This window comes from Myotis lucifugus, unplaced genomic scaffold (assembly GCF_000147115.1).
Source record: "Myotis lucifugus unplaced genomic scaffold, Myoluc2.0 scaffold_59, whole genome shotgun sequence".
Lineage (NCBI taxonomy): Eukaryota > Metazoa > Chordata > Mammalia > Chiroptera > Vespertilionidae > Myotis > Myotis lucifugus.
In genome coordinates this window covers 4,234,113-4,259,453 of record NW_005871107.1, presented here as the reverse complement: position 1 = coordinate 4,259,453, position 25,341 = coordinate 4,234,113, and the positions used below count along the sequence as shown (strand labels likewise).

At 38.5% G+C, this 25,341-nt stretch overlaps 1 protein-coding gene across 1 annotated transcript in view; it reads right to left on the bottom strand.

Moving 5' to 3' along the window:
* The window catches only part of KCNQ5 (potassium voltage-gated channel subfamily Q member 5), a 179,524-nt gene extending 154,615 nt beyond the window's left edge, over positions 1-24,909 (bottom strand). The window contains exons 1-2 of the mRNA XM_023754310.1: positions 24,781-24,909; positions 13,532-13,666 (exon numbers count right to left, since the gene is read on the bottom strand). Coding sequence (XP_023610078.1) covers positions 13,532-13,666; positions 24,781-24,909 — 264 coding nt within the window. The remainder of the gene's footprint in view (positions 1-13,531; positions 13,667-24,780) is intronic.
* Positions 24,910-25,341: the final 432 nt, after the last annotated feature.

Below are 25,341 nucleotides of genomic sequence, written 5' to 3'. Positions count from 1 at the left end.
TTCACAGTCTTGGGCAATGATGTCACTATCTGACCACAACCTAAAGTCAGATTCACAGGCATCTTCATCCCCAGTCTCTCCTTCAAATACCATCCCTCCTTGCTCGATCTCAGAAATGCCATCTGAATCCGGCCTTTTCTCTCCTTTCTCTGTTTCTATCTTAGTCCAGATGCTCATTATGTGCCTCAGGGCAATGCAGCAGTCTCTATTCTCGTCCATACCTCCTCTATTCCAATTACTAGTATCCTCCAAGGAGAACTCAGAATTGTCTTTCTCAAAACCACACTTGATCAGGTCATTGTACTACTTAAAGACCTCTTTTTGATTTCCATCACTGACAGCATAAAATCCAAATGACTTTATTTGGGAAAACTAGGTTCTTTTCAGCATAGTTTCAACCTTCCTCTGAGCCTCCGTTTGTCTACCTGACCCCCCTAAAATCCAGCCAGACTAATCCAGACCTTTGTGACTCTAGACCCACCTCTGGAAGCTTTCCCTAACTTGCAGTGGGGGAATTAATCACTTCCTTTGTTATAATAAATTGTTCTTTCTACATATTTTTAACATTTGAATTTAGAGAGAGAGGAAGGTAGAGAGAGAGAGAGAAACATCAATGAGAGAGAGAAACAGTGATTGGTTACCTGTACACACACCTTTCTGGATGGAACCTGCAACCTGGGTATGTGCCCTGACTGGGAATTGAACCCAAGACCTTTCAGTGTATGAAAGATGTTCCAACCAACTGAACCACACTGACCAGGATACACATTTCTATTAAACCATCATATTTATGGATTACATAGTCTTTAAATCTAGTTAATTTTGGTTCTCTCACTCATTTTTGCTTCTCTCTCTCAAGGTAAGGACTTGGATCTCCTAATTCTGAAAATTATTTGGAGTTTTACTTTAGGTGAAAAACAGGAAAAGACAGAATAATCCAAATAAGATTCAGGAGGCTAGGGCACACAGCCTAGAACAGAATAGGTACTAAAGAAATGTTTATTTAATGTAAGGTTTAAAGCAAAATATGTGTCAAAAGTGAAATATAAATAATATATTGAGTGAAATCTGAGGAGGGAGTGATAACTATGTTTTAGTTTGATTAAGTTCTGTTGATCTAAAATGCTATCATAGGAAGCTATTTAGAGACATTGGTCCCTATTTCTTTTTGCCTCTAGAGATCATTAGTGAATGACTTAGTCATTACTAAATGAGTTTTTAATTAAAATATGTTAGTGTTGAATCACTGGCTAGGTCATTACAGTAATTCTTGTTACATGATCTTATTAATTTTTAATGTTGGCTACTGACTCATATTATACTATTATTCTTTAATGTTAATGATCAGCCTGCTTTGATATTAGGTAAGAGTATTTGTTTTAATAACATAAATCTCTTGATTATACCAGATTCAGAAGAGCACATGAAAGTCAGCAGAAAATGAGGATGAGTGAAAAAAAGGGCAAAAATTAGCAAATCAAATTATATTTTTTAAAATAAAATATTCTCAATTTGCTCAAATGCAACAGTGTTAAAATTTGACTCTATCTATAGCACTATATAACATTATTTTTCTATCTAAACTGCATAAAAGTTTCTTTTATTAAAATTTAGGCTGAATGTTAAAATTTGAACTTTTGATAAATAGGTCTGTAAAGCTTGAAGGTTTCTTTAACATCTCTTGATAAGGGAAGAGTAGAAAGGTTTGAATAAAGATGACTCTAAACCACCATCTGATATATAGCTTCTTAGCCTTTTGATTTATTTGACCTAAGGATGACACCCCCTCCCCTTCACACCCCCACACCCAACTTAGTGCCGCTGATGCCTTTCACTTGAAAAGACCATATTATCAAGCCGAATACTGGTGCACTTCTGAGTAGACAGAATATATAAGCTTGTTCCACTTACATACTGGCTTTCCAGCCACAGTGCAGTAAATGCATTTCTGCTTTAACGCAAAGCCAGGTTTTAGGGCAAGACTGCTCACTAAAAGAACAGGGCTTATGATGAAAATAGAGCTAGAGCAAACCACTCTAAACCCATGGAAGCAGAGATCTTACAAAAACAACAATCCTAATAAGATTTTAGTAGAGTTAAAAAGATATGTCAACATCAGAGATTCAGAGAACAAACTGATGATTGCTAGATGGAAGTGGGATTGGAGGGCCTGGGTGAAAAGGTGAAGGGATTAAGAACTGCAAATTGGTAGTCACAAAACAGTCACGGGGATGCATAAGAAATATGGTTAATAATATTCTCATAACTATATATGGTGTCACATGGATACCAGACTTACTGGGGTGATCACCTTGTAAGTTATATAAATGTCTAATCACTATGTTATATACCTGTCTTTTATTAGTGTAGATATTAAATGTCAACTGTAATTGAAAAATAAAAAATAAAAAGATATGTCAACAAAATAAAGGCTATATTTCTATAATCTAAAAAATACTATGTCAAATTCTAATGAGAAAATGCTGCAGCACCCCTGGCCTTCACTACAGAAATGTGAAGGGAGCTTGATGGAAGGGCTGTCAGGAAGGGTGCAGGTGCTGCGTTATGGAGACAAGGGCCCCACATCACATGTCACTAATAGAGAGAGTTGCAGACTTTGCACAAAATGTAGTGAAGCTAAAGATGGATCTCTTTAGTTTCCCACTTTATGTTTGTCTCTTTTACACAAAGACTGGGAGAACTGCCTAAAAGCACTTCCAAGGCAGAGTAAGTGTCCAAAATAAAGAAGGTGGACAGGGGCAGTTTGCACTCCAGGCTTGCTGTGTTCAGCTGCTGTTATTTGGGAAAAATCACTCTCACCTTCCGTGTTACATTGACATCATTATTCTATTTACAATAGCGTGTGAGGTAAACTGCATTATGGAAATGTAAGGTACGAGAAGGAACCGCATATGCATAAAACTAAACAATTTCCACCTGATTTAGTAAGGGAAAAAAAAGTAAAGAACCATCACAGACAGGGATGGGGACCATATGAGTACAGCTGGTGTGTAATGTGGGCAGTGCCTCTGGCTCACAGCCTACCTGGTAGGTGCTTAGTGAACATAAGATGGATGGGGAAAAAAAAAGAGAATCAATGAGCAGCTCAAAAAAAAAATCCTTCAGTCTGCAGAGGTGACTCAAGGAAACACGTGTCCTCACAGCGTTGGACTTCTGAACGACCCAGCTGGATGCTTTCCCATTTTTGACCTCCAGCCTAATGCTCTGCATTGCTCTTTCCTGGACTCTACAAACAGATGAGCTTCCCAACCTGGTCATACAGCTCACTTGCTTCAGCTAGTTGAATGCCTATCCCTGCCTGGCAACAGTGACCCTGACTGTGCAATTTTCCACTGCTGTGGGCCATAGGTCCAAACCAGAAAATGACCCAGGAAGGAGTTTTTTGGTTTTTTTTTGGAGAGAAGCAAGTGGGTTGGCTAACTGGGTAGAAAATCCTCCAGCTTTATAGATATACAATGCCCAAGTTCTCCTGTCTTTATTATCATGACATCTAAGAGGCAGGGATGCTCACCATCCCCCTTCACTTCTGTATAACACTCTCCCATTATGCTAGGGTTTCTCTTTCTCATAAGGTTGCATTTTAGATTGATTTGTAATTGATTTCACCTGATTGAAAAATGGCCAGTAAAGTCAGGGACCGGGGAGTGAGAAACACTGAATTCTCCCTCTTGCCCTCACTCATAGGGGTGGTGGTTCCTCACTCCCCGCCTCCACCTTACCCAAGGGTGGCTGAGGTCTGGGGTTGGCATTTCCTTGTTAAGGCTGCTCTGCAGAAAGGCTTTCCAGGTTTCCCATGATGCTGAGTTCTTGCAGCACTGAATCTCCCTCAATTAGTCTTCAGCGAGCAGGGCTGGAGGGCCTGTCACACGCGCAATCTCTTTCCTGTTCTCCATTTTCCAGTAATGTTCTGTGGATTCATTGTGATTTATAGTCCCGAGGGAGCCAGGTCTGCAGCATTTTCATTGAATCCAGCCTGTAATGCTGTTTGTCAAGCTGCCATTTACAGCTTGGAAATTTTTTCTCTAACCTATTATGCAGAAGCATGATATGGCTTGTCACTTTAATAGTGACCCCTGATGTATGGCTGCATGGGGGCAGGGGGGCCCACCCACTGCTTCTAGTTTTTGGCCTGGTGCAGTACCAACCCAATATCCAATATACAGGCATGATTAGTAGTAATCTATATTGAAGATAGTTTTTGATGATCTTATTTGTGATTTTCATGAGAAATAGATCACTTGAGATAGGTCTATTCTCTCAAGTGCACATGTCTTAAAATGGGAATTTAAAAAAATAACAAATTAACCCATTTATTTTTCATCTCCTAATTTCCCCATTTATACCCATGAACCCATGATTTCAAGGCTTTTATTTTTTCTAGAGTTGGTCAGAGATTGTAGATAAGAATGTGCTTTAGATACGCTTTCAGGGCAGGGCATGTCTTACGCATATTTAGGACTCCAGCCCCCAGCACAGAGGCTGGAATGCAGGAAGCACTTCATATAGATTTGAGTTAAAACTGCAGTGAAGTAAGAGATGGGGCCTGGAGAGATTAGGAGAGGGCCCAGCAGGATCCAGGGAACCATCTGACAATTGATGGAAATCCACAGGATCAGAGACCAGCTGGAAAATCCTGACTGGGATACACAGGTCAGAGCAAGATGCAGATCTAAACCAGAGAGGCAGTGCGGAGAGAGAGGGCGAATGAGAACCACAGGTGGCACAAAAAGCATCTGAAATGAGGCAGCAGGCGGCACTTGGGAGCCATGTAGTGTGCACCGGGCAGACTATCTCAGTTCTGAGAAGAAAAGCCCTCCCAGACTTTCTGTGAGGCACCGACCAATTCCACAGGATGAGCAGCTTTGACCTGACCTCGGAACTACTCTTACTGCTGCAGTGCATCCCCTCCCTCCGTTCACAACTCCGGTTTTGTCTAGGCTTCCATTGTGTTTTCCATGAATGACTTCAGTTGCTTCTTAAATGGCTTCAATCCTATGACTCCCTGTTCCAGTCCATGCATCTTGTTTTAATCTTGGCATCATCTTCATGATACTGTGACAATTTCAATATGAATGTTGTATATTTAAATAATTGGCCATCTTCTCTCACCAAATATTTAATGATAATTTGCCACCAGATACCACTATATTAGTGCTATCCCTGAATCAGCTTTGGATCCTATTCTCAAGAAATTTACAGTCCAACTGGTGCCTCGTTTTTCTCCATTCTGCCCCTGGCTTTTTCTCCATCAACTGTTCTGGTCTCCATGCCCTTCCTTCGCTCAGCAGGTGTGCTCCTGCCCAAGGCTTTTGTCCTTGAAGCTCCATCTGCCTGGAATGTTCTTTCCCCAAATCGAATCTCTGCACAGCTTGTTGCCTCACTCCACTGAAGTCTCTGCTATATGCTTCCCTTTCTTTTTAAAAATATATGTTTTTATTAATTTTAGAGAGAGGGGAAGGGAGAGTAAGAAACATCGATGAGAGAGAAATATCACCCATTGGCTGCCTCTTGCATGCCCCCTACTGGGGATTGAGCTCACAACCTGGGCATGTGCCCTGACCGGGAATTGAACTGGTGACCTCTTGGTACACGGATCGATGCTCAACCACTGAGCCACAATGACCGGGCTAAGTCTCCTCTTTCCAGTGGTCTTCTTTAAATATGTTATCAAAACACCACTCACTATCTATTCCTTTTTTTTGCTTTTCTTTTATTTATAACATTTAACATATTGGTTTGTTGATTTGTTTACTATATGTTTCCCCACAAAAATGTGACTTCCCTGAGGATAGAGATTTGCCTGTTTTGCTCATTGCTATATCCTTCGGTGCTGCATAAATATTCTTGAATAAATGAATAAGGAAGAACAAGTAGCCAATGCTGAGGGAAGGCAGAGGGAAGAGATCATTTACTCTGGGAAAGCAAAATTGTCTGACCCAGGTTTCAAGTGGTGGAAATTATTTAAACCCAGAAAGATCCTAAGAGAAGGGTGTTCCTCCTTTATTGCCAACCATCTTGGACTCTTATTCTCTGATAACCCTCAGATATTTATCATACCACCTTGTTTCTCTCTTTCTCTCTCAGTCTAAATATGTTTGTGGAGCTCAAAAGCACATAGGGCGTCAGTGCAGACCTGCTTGAGTTTGGCTCACTGAGAGCTGTTTGGATGTTGCTGGGTTGTGCGTCAAGTCTCAAAATAAAATTGTACAGAGCAATTCTGTGATATAGACTGGGCCAGTTGGTTAGTTACCATGCTTGCACCAGAAATGTGGAGAGTTCTTTCCTTCCTAATTGTAGAGAGAAATCTGGTCTTTTTCAGACACGATTTCATTACCTTTAACGTGAACAATTCTTTGCTCTAATATCTGAAATACTTTTCATAAGGCAACTTACTATATTATTATCCCTCAGTTAAGAGTCAGTGTAGGTGTTATACTACTTCTGCTTTTTCTTTTCAGTCCTCACCAGATTGATGAGGTTTGTTAGATTCAATAAATCATTTTAAAGTTTATGTGCATTTTCCTTGATGGAAGACAAGGAAAGGAAAATAATTACAGTTTTCAGTGCTCATTGGGATATTCTGAGAGCTTTCTGCAGTAAATTACAGGAGTGTGATAAACAACAAGAAGCATCACTCATTCTTCATATCTGATTATTTAGTATCTTAGACTCTGTCACTTCCATTGCAAACATAAGATTTAATATTCTCAAATGGATTCTTATACTCCCTTATACCTTCTTACAATGTTTAGCTAGAGCTTTGAAATCGAACACTTAATGTAATAACATTTTCACACCAAATCCATACAATTTTATGTGCAAATCTTTCTACTCTGCAAGGACAGGAAAATGTGTTTGGGACTGATTTTCCCCCTCTACTAATATTGATTGATAGCAAGTGGCAACAACCTCTCTAATTCTTCAATACTGCATTATATCATGGACAGTTATCTAACAATTTAAAAACCCTACAGGCACTCACATTAGAAGAAGAAAACAAACATGAAACAGATTAATTATGTAGCTGTTATTAGCTTTTCAAGAGGACTCTTCACTCTACAAAAGGATTCACTACAGATTTCCTTTAAATAGTAAGCTCCACTAGTGCATTTAAGATATAATTAGATCTGCTTAAATTGGATTTGTACACATTTCAGGAACTGATTCATTGTGCAAAGGAACAGCAAACCCATGTTTGCTTTGCTACATGAAGCAAAAACAGCAAATATGCATATGCTCTATCTAGAAGGTGCCAAACACCCAGCTGTTTGGACAGACCTGAATGTTTGACCATGTGTTTGAGTACTTGTCCAGATGCTCAGTACAATCCATTTGTGGTTTGGAGTCTTTTTGACACAGTAGGAGGATAGAGGCACAAATTCGCTGAAACATTCTCTATCTTGCTAAAATTGATAATGGTATTCCTTTTACTGCGTTGTGGCTGGGCACTTTTAGAAATGACCATCTTTAGTGAAAATTTTACAAATGATAATAATCACTTTCATTAAATGGAGAGGTAGCCCATTTTCAATGTGTTCAACAATCTATATGAAGGGCCTAAATGAATACTTTAAAATTAATCTGGAAGGCAAGAAGTTATCCAATCAATAGAAAATGTACTCTAAACAGCACTGTTCTTAAGAAAGTAGGATATGAAATGCTAAAATATACAACTTAAAGGTAACAGAATTAAAACAAGTCAAAACAAAACTTTTCACTATATGTTAACCTGGAAACAGGAGCTTTCCCTTCAATAGCATAGTGCTTATTGAAACAAAGTGAGCTGGGACAGGAAGACACAGCTTTCTTTATACTTGACTATTTACCCCACAGGTCAGGCTATTGACTGTTGACAAACTAGTATTTAGAATTCTTGATACAAAGACCTTATAGTGGTCTGATTTGGTATACCCATTTGTGATAACTTTGTAAGTGAATCCTTTATGAAAAAAGAAACTGACATCCCTAGTACAAGGGTGCAGGCATCACTTGGCATATTTGGAACAAAAAAGAAGCCATGAACCTCAGTGCTTCGTTGACTGGTAGAAAGTGCACTTCAGTAGACCTGTCAGTCTTGATTAAGAAGCAAGAGAATGAGGTTGCGAGGTTGCTGGATGCCTTGAAGACAATCCAGGTTTTCAGTCAGCCAGGCCATGAAATCCTGGCTCTCTCTTAGGCTGGGTGCATGATCTGCAACTTAGTTAGCCATTCAGTAAAATGGGAGTAATTTATACAGCAAGTATTTTTTCTTTTAATAAGAAATCAATGAGTCATAAAAAAAGTTACTTAAAAATATGCTAGCTCCATTTCAGTTTTAAAGAATTTACAAAACATAGGAAATTAACTTCAGCTTTTAATTGTCCTTGGTATTATCCCTGCCCAGTGCCCCATTAAGAAGAGCTAACAGAGCTATGGCATTGTCATCAGATACATTTGTCAAAAAATTACAACAATAAAAATCTGTTTCATTAGTCATCAAAAAATACGTGGTTATTGTGAACACACATTGCACGCTGAATGTGTACCACTGACTCAATTTTAGTTAAATGAATGTTTGTGAAGAAAGTTGCCCTAATTCACAGTATTTGTGGTGAAAAATACCTGTTTTATTTTAGAAAAGTAAGATTTTTTTCTCAGATATAGCATTTTCAAATAGTCCACGGTTCACCTGTACTTGTGTCCCTATTAATGCTCCCATTAAATATATGGGAGAGCCAGTGATTATAATATTTGCTAGCTTTCCCTATGCTGGGCCCAGTTCTGAGCACTGGAATTTAACTAATCCTCACAACAATTTTATGAAGTAGGATATATTATTATCCACTTTTAACTGATGACAAAACTAAGATACAGGAAGTGATTTCCCAAAGTTACACTGCTATAAAGTGGTAGAAGTGAACTTGAACTCAGTGTTGTCAATAACATTCTTCAGTATATGCTCTGCTGCTTCTGTGGAGAGAGATAGGGAACCTCTTATATATCATGAAACCCTAGTTCCTACAAGAATAAAAAAGAAAATTAACATGGGTATTCATTTGACTTGTAACTGAGGCAAGTAAGTTACAAGTTTGCAAGTAGCATTGGGGGTGCAGATCTGGGTGAGAATGATGAGAGCCTCCCCTTAGGGTTGGGGATGAAGACTGAAGACTCTATAGAGACCCAGGAGCTGAGCAAGAACAAGTCCAAAGTAATGGCCTCTACCTATTATGCTGGTGCCCTCAAGGAAACAGGTGTAAAGTGTGTGTCAAAGAGGGTCCTGGGCAGTCTGTCCAGGGGCCAGTTTGGCTGGAGTGTGCTCCCTGACAGAAGTGTGGGTGCCTTTTATTTGCACAGAAATAGAATCTGAGTTAGAATATAGGAACGTCTTTTAATATGTTTAAAAAACCCAAATGGGACAGAATTATGAAAAATATATAATTGTGATATATGATTATCTATCTATCTATCTATCTATCTATCTATCTATCTATCTAATCTGTATCTTTTTTCCCTGTAGTGATTCAGTTTCTGGTTTTCTTTTTTATTGCTGAAAATATTATAGATATCCCCTTTTTTCTCCCCACTGATTCCCTTCCGTAGGCCTTCACTGCACTATTATCTGTGTCCATGGGTTATGCATATATGCATATAATTTCTTTGGTTAATCTCTTCTAACCCAACTAATCAACCACCCATGCCTTCCTTTGAGATTCGACAGTCTGTTCCATGCTTCTATGTCTCTGGATCTATTTTGTTCATCAGATTCCACATATGAGAGAGATGATGTGATAGTTGTCTTTCTCTGACTGGTTTATTTCGCTTAGCATAATGCTCTTCAATTCTCCTAAATTTACTCCTCTGTTGTACTTATGACCAAAAGTACACAAAAGTGACTTTATTGTAAATTTCTGCAAACACTTTTCAAGCCATTCTTATTACTATTTGGGTGGCAATTCTTTAGATATGTTCCATTCTGGGAACTAATCAGAACTGTGTTCTCTGAATCATGTTTGATTAGATGTTCAGAGTATAGACATACTTTGAAATCAGATGAACTATCTCAAACGTGCAAGTTAAAAGAATAAATAAGAGATTCCCTAAATAATCGAGATTTCTCTTGTCCCCCTCACCAATATTCTACAACTGATTAAACTTTCATCCTATACTATGTTTTCTAATTTATTAATTACTAAAGAATAAAAAGGCTAGACTTGATTATTTTTTTGTTCAAATAAAACATAATTTTGGGAGAAAACGTTAATGAAGAAGAATAACATCAGTATGATCTTAGACCTGTATCACAATCTGCATATTCCTAGGTAGGTTTTAAGAATACACTTTGGGTTAAAAGGCACCCTGACAATTTATCACTATAGCTTGAAAATAGGAGGGTAACCATACTCTCTCCCTAAGAAAAGCAACACAGCAACACCTTTCTACCTGCAGCACTTACCACCATGCTCAAAACAAAGGCCTCATTTGCATAAAGGGACTAAATCCAAAGGTATTCAATACTGAAAGAAGATATACAATGGCAAACGAGTATAAGAAAAGGTGCTCAACAGTACTAATCATCAAGAAAATGAAAATCAAAAGCACATTGAGATATCACCTCACGCCTGTCAGAATGGGTATTATCAAAAAGACAAGAGATAACTAATGCTGGGCCAGGATGTGGAGAAAAGGGAAACCTTTTGCACTGTTGGTGGGAATATACATGGGCAAAGCCACTATGTTAAACAGTATGGAGGTTCCTTAATAAATTAAAAATAGAACTGCCATATGATCCAGCAATCCCACTTACGGATATATACCTGAAAGAAATGATGTCACAATCGCAAAGAGGTATCAGCACTCCCATCTTCACTGTAGCATTATTCACAAAAGCCAAGACATGAAACAACCTAAGCGTTCATCAATGAATGAGTGCTTAAAGAAACTGTGGTATGTATACAATGCAATATTCAGCTATGAAAGGAAATTTATCTTGCCATCTGTGATAACATGGATGGACCTTAAGGGCATTACTCTAAGTGAAACAAATCAGCCAGAGAAAAACAAATGTTGTATGATCTCATTTCTATGTGGAATCTAAAAAACAGTAATTAAAAACAAACAAAACCCAAACCAAATTTATAGAAACAGAGGGGGGTGGGAATGGTGAAAGTGGTCAAAGGGTACAAGCTTCCAGTTATAAAACAAACAATTCTGAGGCTCTGATGTACAGCATGGTATTTGTAGCCGACAATACTGTATTGTATACTTGAAAGTGGCTAAGAGAGTAGATATTAAAAGTTTTCACTACACACACAAATGGTAACTATGTGAGGTGATGACATGTTAATTAACTTTACTGTGGTAATCATTTTGCAACATCTACATATATAAAATCATCACATTATACATCTTAAATTTATACAATGTTTTATGTCAGTTATATCTCAATAAGGCTGGCAAAAAAAGACTGAGGTATGTGTGACATCTACATTTTTATCTTCTCATATGCACTCTAGTTACTAAACTCTGATCAGAAGTTTTAAAATCAAGACACTAATCAGCTTTGGGCTTTTTACTAACATGGGTTCCTTAGAACTATTTACCAACTCATGAGCAATGACTGAGTTTATATTTCAGAGATTTTGAGAAGGTAACATTTTGGATTCTTGACCTGGTTATAAGAGACACCTTTTTGTGGCATGCCTATGTTTGATTTACGCATACTATTTCTCACGGGTCATGCAGTGGATCTAGTTTTTCGTGTTTCCAAATATAACAATCAGATTTATATTTTGACTCGAAAATTCCTAGTTGTAGTTCTGTATGTAAACATAAAAGCCAGCTGTGCCTTAGACCTTGTGTGCAGATCATTTGTTGTTATTAAAGGGGTGTATGAGGCTAAAAGGCCACCTGTGACCCAGATGGAAATCTTGCAAATGGAACAGATCTCCAGTGTGCTCTTTGGTCTGTTGGTCTACTCTCTGTGTTGAGTTTCAGAAGAGTAACCTTAACATTAGCAATATACAACTGAGCACAGTTTGTATGAAACAAACTGGAATAGATTTGTTCCAGGCTCAAAAATGATTTCTCCCTGATATAGACTGAGACTTGATGAGGTCTTGGTAACACCAGCAAAAACTAGCCATCTGAAACATAGGTAAGAAGAGTAGCTGCCCTCTGCTCAGGTTATACTAGTGGACATCTTTCAGTTTCCACCTTCAAGGCAAGAATAATTTTCTTGTATTAAATGCTTATTGCTGCACATACCAATCTCTGTCTATTAGGGCACACAGCCATTGTATCCCATTCTCTCTTTCTCTCTCTTCCTTTGTAGCTCATCAGGTTTTAGAGTGGAAGTGAGTTCCAGTTTAGAATTCATTCAGACAATGCTGAGATTATCAAGTCTGATATTTTTGAACTAAGCAAGAAAGGTCAAAATGGATGTACATGAACAAAACTTTCAATTGGGTGTGATTTGAGAATACAGTGCTATAGTTTAGTTGCAATAGAAAATTTAAGAGCTCAAAAATTCCAGAATAATTTAGAATAAAATACCTTGGGTCTTTTTCCATTTTAAAATAAATTAAGCAATTCTGTGTGGTTGAGGATTGACAGCAAAATGTAGAATTTCTCACCAGGGAATTGTATTAGCAGCAAAACTCATAATGCATTCCGTTTGTTGAAAAGACCATGAAGGAGCCCTAGCTGGTTCGGCTCAGTGGTTGAGCAATGTCCTATGAACCAGGAGGACACGGTCTGATTTTTGGTTGGGCATATGCCCAGGTTGCAGGCTCAGTACCCAGTGGGGGACATGCAGGAGGCAGCCCATCAGTGATTCTCTCCCATCATTGATGTTTCTATCTCTCTCTCCCTCTCTCTCTCTTCCTCTCTGAAATCAATAAAGATATATTAACCAAGAGGTCGCTGGTTTGATTCCAAGTCAGAGCATATGCCCAGGTTGTGAGTTCCAACCCCAGTGTGTGTGTGGGAGCGGGGGAGGGAGGAGGAGGTTGTGTGTGTGCAGGAGGCAGCTGATCAATGATGTTTCTCTCTTATTCATGTTTCTATCTCTCTCTAAAAAATCAATAAAAACATTTTAAAAAAATGGAAAAGAGCATGAACCAGGTGCTATATTCTTATAGTTCTTGGCCAATTATACTTAGCTACAGCCAAATTGTGGTTATTTGGAAAGTGCTTTCTATATTGTAACTTTTATCAATGTAATAAGAGACCTCATGGACATTGATTCTTATAATGTGTTACCATAGATAAACATCATTAAAACTGCTTCCAAGTATTTACTTGCATTAGTGATGTAGCTATAACACAAGATATTCCTCTGTAATAGAAATCCTGAACATTGACTAAAGGTTAACATGGTTGGCAAACGTTTCAGTGATCTTTGAAACTTTTATACTTCACAGTAACTCTCCCTTTTCTAGATAGAACTTTTTGTGTGCATTGCATAAATATTATCGACAGTTCTTATATTACATAAACTTTATGTACATTTTTGTTCATAGGTTTCACTTACCAGAATCAAGAGGCAACTCGAGGCCAATTTCGTGTGCTCAGGAATGGTGGAAAACACTGACAAAATCAAGCAACCAAAGACAAGGAGAAAGCTGTAAAACGACAACAAAAAAGAGAAATCTGATGAGAACCTTGCCTTATCACGACAGACTTAATTTCTTCTTTCTAACGAGTAAAGCACCAGATCCATGTGACTTGGCACATGTGATTGGTTAAATCATACACGCCCTGGAAGGGACCAGCCATTTTTAATAGCAAAATACAATATGATGGAGGTGCAAATGGGGGTCCTTTGTAACTTTATTGGTGAAGCGAAGGTTGTGTGTGTTGCATGCTGTATTTAAATGTCCACATCCTAGAATCTAGGAATTTCCCACAAACATCTTCCCAAGCAGGGGTTCTGAGAAAGGCCCAGACAGTGTGCACTTGAACTCCTATCCAGGAGCGAGTGCCGCAGCTGCTCTCCCTTCAGAGAAGCCGAATCTGCCTCACATTCACTCTTCTGGTGACCCGTCAACTGTTTTAAATAGTTGTTACTAAGCCCCTGGCTCATTTTCAGAGTCTGATATGGCTCATGGATTCTAATTTGTTATTTTTTTTTTCAATCCTCACCCGAGGATATTTTTTTCCAGAGTGGAAGGAAGGGAAGAGGGGAGAGAGAGAGAGAGAGAGAGAATGAGGGAGGGAGAAATATCAACGTGAGAGAGACACATCGATTGGTTGCTTTTGCCCCCACCCCCGGGGCTGGGGATCAAACCTGCAACTGAGGTGTGTGTCCTTGACTGGGAATTGAACCCACAACCATTTGGTGTGCAGGCCAATACTCTAACCATTGAGTCAAACCGGCCAGGGCTATTTCTTTATAATGATGATGATAATAATAATAATAATAATAATAATGGAAGGGAATAATTTCCTCTGATATCCACATGCTTTCTGTGTCCTTATAGTCAAACTACTAGAGAAAGGAGCCCTCAGCTCTGTCTGTTCATACACAATGATTGGGATCAGAAGTCAGGAGCAGACTTTTCTACAAGTAATCTACAGAGATTTTTATTCCTAGAAATATGCAACTTCTGAGGGCCAAAGGGGGAGCCAATTTACCAAGGAGATGTCTAAGAAAAAGGGAAGACTCTGTTGTAAAGTTGAAGTTATTTATCCTGAAACGCAAGATTAAAAAAACAAACAAATCTAACAATACCTGAGCTACTTGCTCTAGGCCAGTGATGGCGAACCTTTTGAGCTCAGCGTGTCAGCATTTTGAAAAGCCCTAACTTAACACTGGTGCCGTGTCACATGTAGAAATTTTTTGATATTTGCAACCATAGTAAAACAAAAATTTATATTTTCAATATTTATTTTATATACTTAAATGCCATATAACAAAGAAAAATCAACCAAAAAAATGAGTTCATAGGTTCACCATCACTGCTCTAGGCCATATTTTTCACTTTCATGTATTTCTGGGAAGTTCATATAATAACATCCCTGAAAATACAGTCTCCACGTTCTTTAGTATGGCAGTGGAGTGGGTTCCCACCTCCTCTGGCTCACCTTGGCAAGTCTTATAAGTCTGTCTACTGCACTTGACTGGGAGAACAAGTGATTGGTGAATTATGGTCTTGAAGACAAATCTGGATTCTAATGCCTATTTTTATAAGTAAAGTTTTATTGGCACACAGACACACCCATTTGTTTCTGCATTGTCTATGGCTACTGTCATGCTACAACTGCAAAACTGAGAAGTGTGACAGAGAAGTATGGTGCACATGAGTAAAATATTTACTCTCTGTCCCTTCAGAGAAAAAGTTCCCTGACTCCTAACAAATACCATGTATTCCTTATCTCTTTATATCTATCCCAACACAGAACTAGAGTGCAAGTTCAAACTGCTTATATTCTATGTGCTTAAAACAATTACCAACATCCATAGAGCCTTTTCTATAAGCTGTACGTGGGTCTAAGCCCATTTCACATGCATCACCCACGTTATCCTCACAAATGTATGGGATAGAAATATCATTAGGCCCATTTACAGATATGGAAACTGAGAACTAAGAACATTTTGTAACTCATCCAAGGTTGTGTAGCAGAAAGAGTAAGCATGATGAGAATGGCAATAACTCTGTTGGCTCAGTGAGACTTTTGGGGATACTTCTCTGTCTCTTCACACTGAAAAGGGAAGTAGTTATCATTCCAAACAGAAGCCTGTAAGGGAAAGGAGTTCACTAGTGAAAAACACCCAGCACACAATGTTAATAACTACGCATCAGACTTTTCACTCATGCGTATAATGATTCAAGATCCTTTAGATGATTAAATCGGTCCTGATGGACTGGAAATTACAAACCAGGAATCAAATTCCATTGCCCCTATATGACTCACAGACTCCTAATGAGAAGTTGAAAATCAGGGATCAGTAAGATAGTTTGGAGGATGATGTGGCATCAAATAAAGACAGTGACACATGTTTCTTGGCTGGTGAGTGCCTATTACCTACATATGCCCATGAGTTCAGTCTTCCCAGAAAACATTAGAAAAAGCAAGCAGGGGGATTGCTTAATCACTAAGACACCACCTTCTTCCAAAAGCATCCCAAAACTAGCTACATTTGTACTTAAAGCAGATCTATACCATGATTCTTTTTGCTAGTTCCTTCTTCATTAATCTTTCTGTTTAATATTTTTGCTTCATGTCATTACTTTGCCCATTTTCTTCCTTGAGCTGATCTTACCCTTTCTAACAAGTAGTTTCTGCACTAGAATTCTGTTATTGCTATAGGGGCCCATCTGAGGACTGCAAGCCAAACACCCCCAATGCTCCAGCTGTCCAAAGGGCTATGGATGGTCAAATACATTCATTAATTTGTTAATTCCTTCCCCTTTTCCTTCCCTCAGCCACTCAGCCACTTATCCAATCAGCAAATATTAATTATGTATATAATACTATGCTCAACTTTGGGTATATAACAATAAATAGGGTTCTTTTTTCCCCTTTCAGAACTTAGGATCTGTTGAGGCACACAGAATACTAAACAGATGTAAATAGAAAAGTAAAATTCTGAGTGATTATTTCAGAGATAGGAAAAACACAAGAGGTGACAGAAATATACAGAAAGGAGAGGTTAGGCACAACTAACTATAGTTAATTTGTGGAGTCAAGTGCAAAGTGAATACGCAGGGACCTTTATTAAAAAATTATTAAAAATGTCAAGATGATGACAGCAGAACATGTCACCAAGTATTGAGTCCTTCTTGGTGTTGGGTCCTTGGGACTACAAAGGTGACAGGCCCATGAAGCCAGACTTGGTGTTAGGGAAGACTTCCTGAAAAAAGCACTGACCAAACTCAGTCCTGAAGGTCCAGCAGGAGTTTGCACAATGGTTGGAATGACTAGTCCATGAGACTATGGGTTAAGGCCAGGTGCAACCACAGTGTCACTAAAATTCACTAGTTAATCAATAAATTACAATTAGTGAACACCTGCCAGCTAGCTTATTCTTTGGTGGCACATGGAAAGTGTAAGGTAGGGCATTCCTGCAATTCACTTTCTGTTTAGGGATCATTTCAGCTCAACTGAAAACATGCACTGAGCATCCATTGTAAAAGAGACTGTGCCACACACTACCGAGGTACAGGATGAATTAAAGCAGCCCCTACCCTGAAAATATAGTACAGTGAGTGAGGTCAACATAATGGATCTTAATGAAGGATTGAGGCAGATAAGTCATAAGAAAAATGCTTAGAGGCTGAAGGGGGAGGGTTCTATTCCACCAAATTGGGAATGGTGGAAGCACATCAAAAAAGTCTCCAAAAATGGGTGGTGCTTGAGATGGTCTTTGGAGGAAGGGTAGGGCTTCGACCAGAGAAGCTTCTGGGGAAACAAATTCCAGAAGGAGGGTACAATATGAGAAAGGCAACAAGCCAGAAAATAAAGGAGGTAAAATATTTGCTCTCTGTTTTATGGAACAAAAAGTTATCGAGTTAGACTGAAGCACTGGGTCAGACAGGTGGCTGAACTGGGAGTCTGGGGACATGATCAGGGGAAAAGCTTATATGGCAGGGTCTGTCTTTAGTTCAGTGGCATTGCTCTCTGGTAAAATCAAGTTGGCAGCAGTGTATGTTAGGACGTATCTGAACAGTTGAGTAGCAGAGGCAAGGGTAGTGGTGATCTAGGTTAGGTTGTAAATTAACTGGTGGAAATGAGAATAGAATAGAGATACAGACTATAAATATAGGAGCTCCCTGCCGTTCCTAGTTATTGGATTGGGGAGTAAAGTTTGGGAAGGAGGTGTGGTGGTTGGAAAGTCTGAAGCTTCCATACCTCATTATTGGTGATGCTCCTAACAAGTTAGGAGGAGAAAAGTCAGGAGGAAAAACTGATTTTTGGGAGAAGAGGATAAATCCAATTTAAGGCATCCACATAGATTGTGGATCTAAATCTTGGGCACAAAGTCTGGTTGGAGACATGAAAGTACTTCTTTCCTAGAGGAAGTTAGTGTGTGGAACATGTTATCCTCAGGAAAGTTGTAGACCAAGCATGTAAGGTGTAGCTAAATAAACAAAAAGGGTATTTGGGGAACATTTCCTGATGTTGGAGAATGACATTATGGAGAACAAGGAACATGTTTTTCTATACCAGAGACAGACTCTCTGGCTGGGGAAGCACTGAACTGACACGGAATGACCCCGGGGAGTGACAGTGTTTAGACATCAGGCTCATTGGCAGTGAATGGTGCACTGCTGGGTTTTGAGTGTGACTGCTGACATCATTGCTTCTGAGGGTCCCATGCACGTGTATGCATGCTGACCACTGACCAGTACCCCACTCCACTGGTTGGATAAAAGTGGGAGCAGGGGCAAGAGTCATTGGATGCAGTCTTAATCTAGGGTCCATGGGCCTCCAAGGGGTCTGTGGATAGGATTTTGGGGGGTTGTGAATATAGAAGGGAAAATTGCACTTTTATTTGTCACTAACCATGGCAACAAACCATGATGGTATTAGAAGTATTTATGACTTTCCCATTCATAGAAATCACAGATATTTTTATACCCCATTTTATAATTGTAGATAAAACCATAATTATTTCATCTTGAATATTGATTTTGCTCATCACTATGTCAGGATTATTGTAGTTATTAGCCTCAATGCCAGGGGTTGTTTTTTAATGTATTAATAAAGAAGCATGTGTGCTACTATATCAGAAACTTATTTAATATTTTAATAATAGCATTTCAACATCACTTTTTCTTTTGTGTTTTATGCATTTCAAAACGTTGTTCTGAGGGATGGTTCACAGGCTTTATCAGACTGCTTAAGGGTCCATGGTACATACAACAATACAGATGCCTGTGGTGGGGGATCAGGAAGGAGGGGCTGAGAGCTGGAAAATGGGTAATTTTGGCATGGGTCACCAACTTACTCAGGTAAGTTTTAAGATAAGTTAGAAAAAATAGGGATATTTCTTCTTTTATACATTAATCCCAAGATATTGTAAGATCCATATTCCTTCAAAATTATTCTGTAACAGTCATTGGTCTTTATTTTGCCTGAAGCAATAATTTCTATTTTCTTTCTGAAGAAATTCTCTTAATGCAGATCTTTTGACCAAAATTCTTCTTCAGAAAGCACTGATTATGGTAAGAGGAGAAGAAGGGCATTTATGATAAAAAATATTATCAGTTCAACAGCCTATACGTGTACGCAATAAAACAACCACCACCACCTTTTCTTGTGGGTTAATTAAGAATCGATTTGTCAGATTTAATCAGATAAAAAAGCTTTACTTGGAAATATGGTGCTTGTGAGATAGATAATGTCCAGTTTCCAAAGCTCGTGCTTCAAGCATGGGTTCATTTAGCAAGAATTAAAATGATATGAAAACAAAGCATTCGGAAAAGCTCAACTGATGTTTCATCAAATGAACCATGGCAAGTTACACAATGTCATGCACACAAGCACAACCCCCAGCCACTCACAAGCAATTATGAATAACACAGTGAAGAAAGAAGTGGAGCTGGTGTTTAGAGCAGACATCTCAATGAATTTAGCTCAGTGGAGCAGGCAACTTTACAGAATGGGCTTTGCGGACTGAAACAACCACATGTTTCCACCTAGAAGGCGCTCTCGGCAAGTTTTTGGATGGACTTTCAGCTTTCCACGGCACAATGTCCATGTAAGTAAACCATTAAAAAAGCTTTGGGAGGGGAGCGATCTTAAAAGTCTTAAAGGGAATGGAATCTTGGGATTAAGATAAAAAATGTTATTAAGAAGTAGTTATAGATTTTTTTAAGGAAATCATTCTTCAGAAATAACTTCCAAAGAAAATTCGACCCTGCCTCTGATTCTGATACATTTTAAGTATTGCTTTGATAAAGTGTGTACTTCAGCACCTTTGATGGAAGTGCTCACAAGTGCATCCTGAATTATAATGGCTGAAATACACATGCTAGCATTACTGACTGTAGATGACCCACTGGCTGGCATGACATCTTCTAGAGATCATGCTGCCTAAAGAAATTAAAGCCTTACCATCAGATTAATGACTGAAACTCATTTTTTTTTATTTCCAGTGTCTCAAGTTTACCTTTCTGTGTAAACTTGGCACTTCACAAAATGTCCTTCTGCATATTTTTTCCATACCAGAAAGGCATTTTGCACATAAAATCTATCCACAGCATGGACAGCTTCCATTGCATAACAATAAAAATTAAATATGACATTTTTGGTGTCTGTAAAGATGATTCGGAATATTTGCTTATAAACACAGCACAGCCTGGCTGGTGTGCTCAGTGGTTGAGCATTGACCTATGAACCAGGAGGTCATGATTCGATTCCTGGTCAGGGCACATGCCCAGGTTGTGGGCTCCATCCCCAGTAGGGGTCGTGCAAGAGGCAACAAATCGATGTTTCTCTCTTAATGATGTTCCTATTTCTCTCTCTTTCTCTCTTCCTTTCTCTGAAGTCAATAAAAACATTTAAAAAAATAAAAACACAGTACAATTCTGTTTTCCAAATGCAATAAATCCTAAATATGACCAAAGACCCTTATCAATAAATACTGTCTCTGTGAAGTTGTAACATCAACTAACAGTTCTAAAAAATGAAATGTATTTTATGTGTGTGATGTGAAGAAGAAATGGGAAGGAGTGGTCTCTGCTCACACAGCGTGCTTCTGTAAAGGACTATGGCTGATGTAAATGAGCTAGAACAAGGCAAGGGGATGCACAGTAGTTCACGACCCTCCCCTCAGAGCAGTCCCCGGACTCTACACACAGACACAGAACACACTCAGTCTGATTTGCACTCAGGATCAGACAATCCTTGTGGCTAGAAGAATTTCTGACTGAGCTCCTCTCAAGACAAGGATTAACTTTAAGCCATCACTAAGAGACCATTGTGCAGATGGTTCTCCTTGAACCCTTCCAGCATCCAGAACCCTCTTAGGACTTAAGGCAGCACAATGCTGTTATAGATGGCTCGACTCTTGGAATTCTCTTTTCCCCTCTGAGTCAGGTCTCCTCATCTAGGCCCATGACTCATTGGTCCTCATTCAGGTCCTGCTACCGAGGACATGTGCTCCCCTCCTCCGTATGTTAGTTTTTCAGATATTTGGTTTTATCATGACTTCCCCGTCAGTCTTCAGATGAAATCTACCAAGCCCAGTTCTTTGTCTACTTTGCATATGGAACATTGTCCAGATTTGTCATTCTTCTTGTCACTGTTATGTAGATATACTCAGTGTGTTCCTGCATCCTTCAAAGTTTGACTCAGTCTGAGCAAAAGGTTTAGCATTGAGTCATGAACATGAAAGACCTGCACTGTCAATTCTTGCCAGGGAATCCAAATTCAAACTTTCCACTGCCTAGCTGCTAGCAAAAGTTTGGTTTCAAAGAGAACTGTCTTGAAGATATTCATTTGCTTATTTTCCTGTATTTTTCCTACCACACCACAGGGTCTGGAGCTAACCTGGCCATTGACAACCTGAGGACTTGGACCTCATTCCCTTGATCACTCATGGGATACTTTTACTAAACTCAGATTTTTTGCTATTTTCTTGAGGAATAAAAAGCATTCAATCAACTACTATATTTTAAGTTTCTCCATACTTCACATTGTATTTATTCAATGAGGTAGCATGTTGCTGGGTCTATATTTATGCTATAAGGCATCAAGTACTGATGGATAAAACTGAAGAACTATTATTAATAAACTTAATAAATCTTGAAAAATGTAACAGGTGCCAAAGGACCAAAGAGAGGAAAATATTCTGAGTGTCAAAAAAGAGTAAAGTAGGGGACTCTAGACTTTGTATATTGATAAGCTCAATTACAACTTTTAGGAATATTCCAGATAGAATATTAAGCAAATGATTTATAGTAAATTCAAAAGAACAACCATGATTTCTAGAAAAAAATAAAAGTTAACCACCATAAAGAAACACAAAACTATGCTTGTGTTCTGCTTCGATAGGCTTACCACCTTGTTATAATAGGGGAATAGAATAGATAAAATGTCTTGATTTCAGCAAAGCACTGAAAAGTGTTTTATAATATTCTTGAGGAAAAAAGAAGAAATTCAGGCAGGATAATATGACTCTTGGGAAAAGTCTCCAGAAATGAGCCACTGTTATTTTGTAAGAAATCTCTGAAGTAAGAAATCTCTGAAGATAAGTGTCTTGAAGCAATTGAAATTCCATGATCCATCAAACCATAACATCATCTGTTACTTCAGGAAAAAAATGACAGGGTGTTGCTTTATGGAGACAGTAATTAAAAAAAATGTTTTTATTGGTTTTAGAGAGAGAGGGAGAGAGAGATCAATGAGCGAGAAATATCAACTATTGATCATCTGCCTCCTGCACCCCCCCCTTCTGGGGTATGAGCCCACACCTGGGGTATGAGCCCACACCTAGGGAATCAAACTGGCGACCTCTTGGTGCATGGGTTGATGCTCAACCACTGAGCAACACCAGCCGGGCTCCTAGGAAGCTTAGAGGTGAATTTGCGACCCCCGTTAATAATGGTGCAGATCCTTCTGGTATACGTGTTTATGGATTACCTTCATCCTTGACTTCTTTATATCATCCTATCATTACTTTGCCTTCACTATATTATTTCAGTCACAGATATTTACAGACACTGGGAACTTAGGCATGGTTTGTGCCTAACAGGGCTTTCAGTTTGGCGGGAAGACAGACCTTTGCTTATTTTTATCCATGTGTATTTTGTTAGCAGGCTAAAGTTCTTTCTGGATGACACAGGGTATTTGGGATATACTTGACTAAATATGAAAATGATAAAGATGTGGTTTTGGTTATCACTACTCTTTACTTGGAATAGGGGTATTAATGCAGCTTAAAGGTGCATTTTTCACAAAGAAGCAAGTGATACTATTGACTCAAAATGACTTAACGTAAACTAAACCTAATAGATTTCTCTCATTTGGATTTCTGAAAAGTTTTTTTTTTTACATTTGTTATTTTTTTTAACTTTGTATTATGTTAATTTTGATTCATTTATACCTAACATGAGCTACCAACTTCCTGCTCCAAGAATCTTTAAATGTCTTACTTTTGTCTTCAGAGATTTCTTATAGATCCCGTGGCTCATCTCTGGAGACTTTTCGCCAGGTACAAAGCCTCCCAAGAGTCATATCATCCTGCTTGAATTTCTTCCCAGTTTCTTCAAGGATATTATAAAACACTTTCCAGTGCTTTGCTGAAATTAAGACATTTTATCTACTCTATTCCTCTGATATAGCAAACTGGCAAACCTATTCAAATAGGAAATAAGCAAAGTTTAATGTTTCTTGCTCTTGTGAATTTATGCTGTTTTCTAGGAATCATAGTCATTCTTTTGAATTGATTAGAAATCATTTGCTTATTATTCTATCTGGAATATTTCTAGTTGTTATTGAGCTTATTAATATACAATGTTCAGAGTCCCTTTCATTACTCTTTTTGACACTCAGAATAGTTTTTTCTCTCTGGTCATTTGGCACCAATTGCATTTTTCAGGGTTTATTAAATTTTATTAAAAGTTCTTCAATTTCATCCACAAATCATTTGATGCCTTATAACAGTGGTGGGCAAACCGCGGCTCGTGAGCCACATGTGGCTCTTTGGCCCCTTGAGTGTGGCTCTTTCACGAAATACCACGTGCGGGCGCACACGTACAGTGCGATTGAAACTTCGTGGCCCATGCGCAGAAGTTGGCTTTTGGCCTGGGCGAGTCTATTTTGAAGAAGTGGCGTTAGAAGAAGTGGGGGTACGTTCGCTGAGGTCGACCCCTCAGATTGAGGACGTTTTTAGCAAAGGCCAGCTTAGGAGTACCCTAATTAAGTTAATAACAATGTACCTACCTATATAGTTTAAGTTTAAAAAATTTGGCTCTCAAAAGAAATTTCAATTGTTGTACTGTTGATATTTGGCTCTGTTGACCAATGAGTTTGCCGACCACTGCCTTATAACATAATAAATTTGGACCCAGTGACACTAACTCGTTAAAAATGGCCAATAATTTTCCCATTATATAATTTCATTTTCTCTGAACCACCTTAAAAAAATTCCTTTTAGTTTGAAAATCATGCTTTTTGATGAAAAAACAACAACAAAAAACAACTAACAACACACAAGAGGTTAGAATTTGAATAGTTCTGCCTTCTCTGTGTAATTGTAACAACACTGGTCCCCAACAGTAGGACTATACATGCCTTCCATTGTCTCTATGGTTAAAAAATGCATAGTAAATATCTGAGTTCTTTGGAGAATTTCTGGGTAGGATGTCTGAAAAGACAAGGTTGGTTTCTTTCAATGCTCCTTCTTTCTAGGTCTCCTAATAGGTTTCTGTCTTTTGTTCTTACTCTTATTAAAATTGTTTTCCTGAAGGAAAATCATAGATACAGAGAACATCTTGATGGTTTCGGGATGGGTAAAAAGGGGAATGAATTAAAATGTACAAATCCCTAATTACAAAAACAGTCACAAGGATGTAAAGTACAGCATAGAAAATATACTAGTAGTCTATAATATTGTAATAGCTATGTCTGGTGTCAGATGGGTACTGGACTCATTGGGGTGACCACTTCCTAAGTTATATAATGTCTAATCACTCTATTGTCACCTGAAACTAACAGAATGTTGTATGTCCACTGGGACTAGAAAACAAACATAAATAAAAAATAAATTGTTTTCTTGACTTCTATGTTCTCTGTCCGCCTCCATCTGTGTTTTGTAAAAAAGGATCCTACCTCCTTGGGAAGTGGTCTTGAGATGGGGAAGTTCAGACTTTTCAGTTGTTGCCCCATCTTCAGGTACTGATCGCAAGTCTGAGTTCTGTGGAGACACTCACTTGGTCTAAAATCAACTGAACGAATCATGGCCTATCAAAATTAAATTAAAAAATATCTTTTTTCGATAGCAGTCAAAAAGCATGTTTTTCATCCTGGTAGACTGTGCAGGCAGTCATCAGCTGAATGGAGTGACTGGGAATGAATGGTCTTGCTGAATAGAACAAGGCAACTTGAACATTATTTCTTAAAGGGTCTTAGGTCTGCAATTTAGAAACCCATCAGTCAGGTTCTTGCCTCAGTAAGCTGTTTCTGTGTCCTTTCCAGAAAACATAACTGAGATTGAAAACTGGTGTATACTGTTTAGCAACAATGCCTTTAAAATAAAAAACAAAAATGGTCTTTCCTACAGTCATATATTCAATGCATGCAATAGGAGAGCATTCTATTTTTGATATATACTTTATATTCTTATTACTCTGTTATATTTTCCTCTGAGAAAACAGCACCATCTGGAATTCT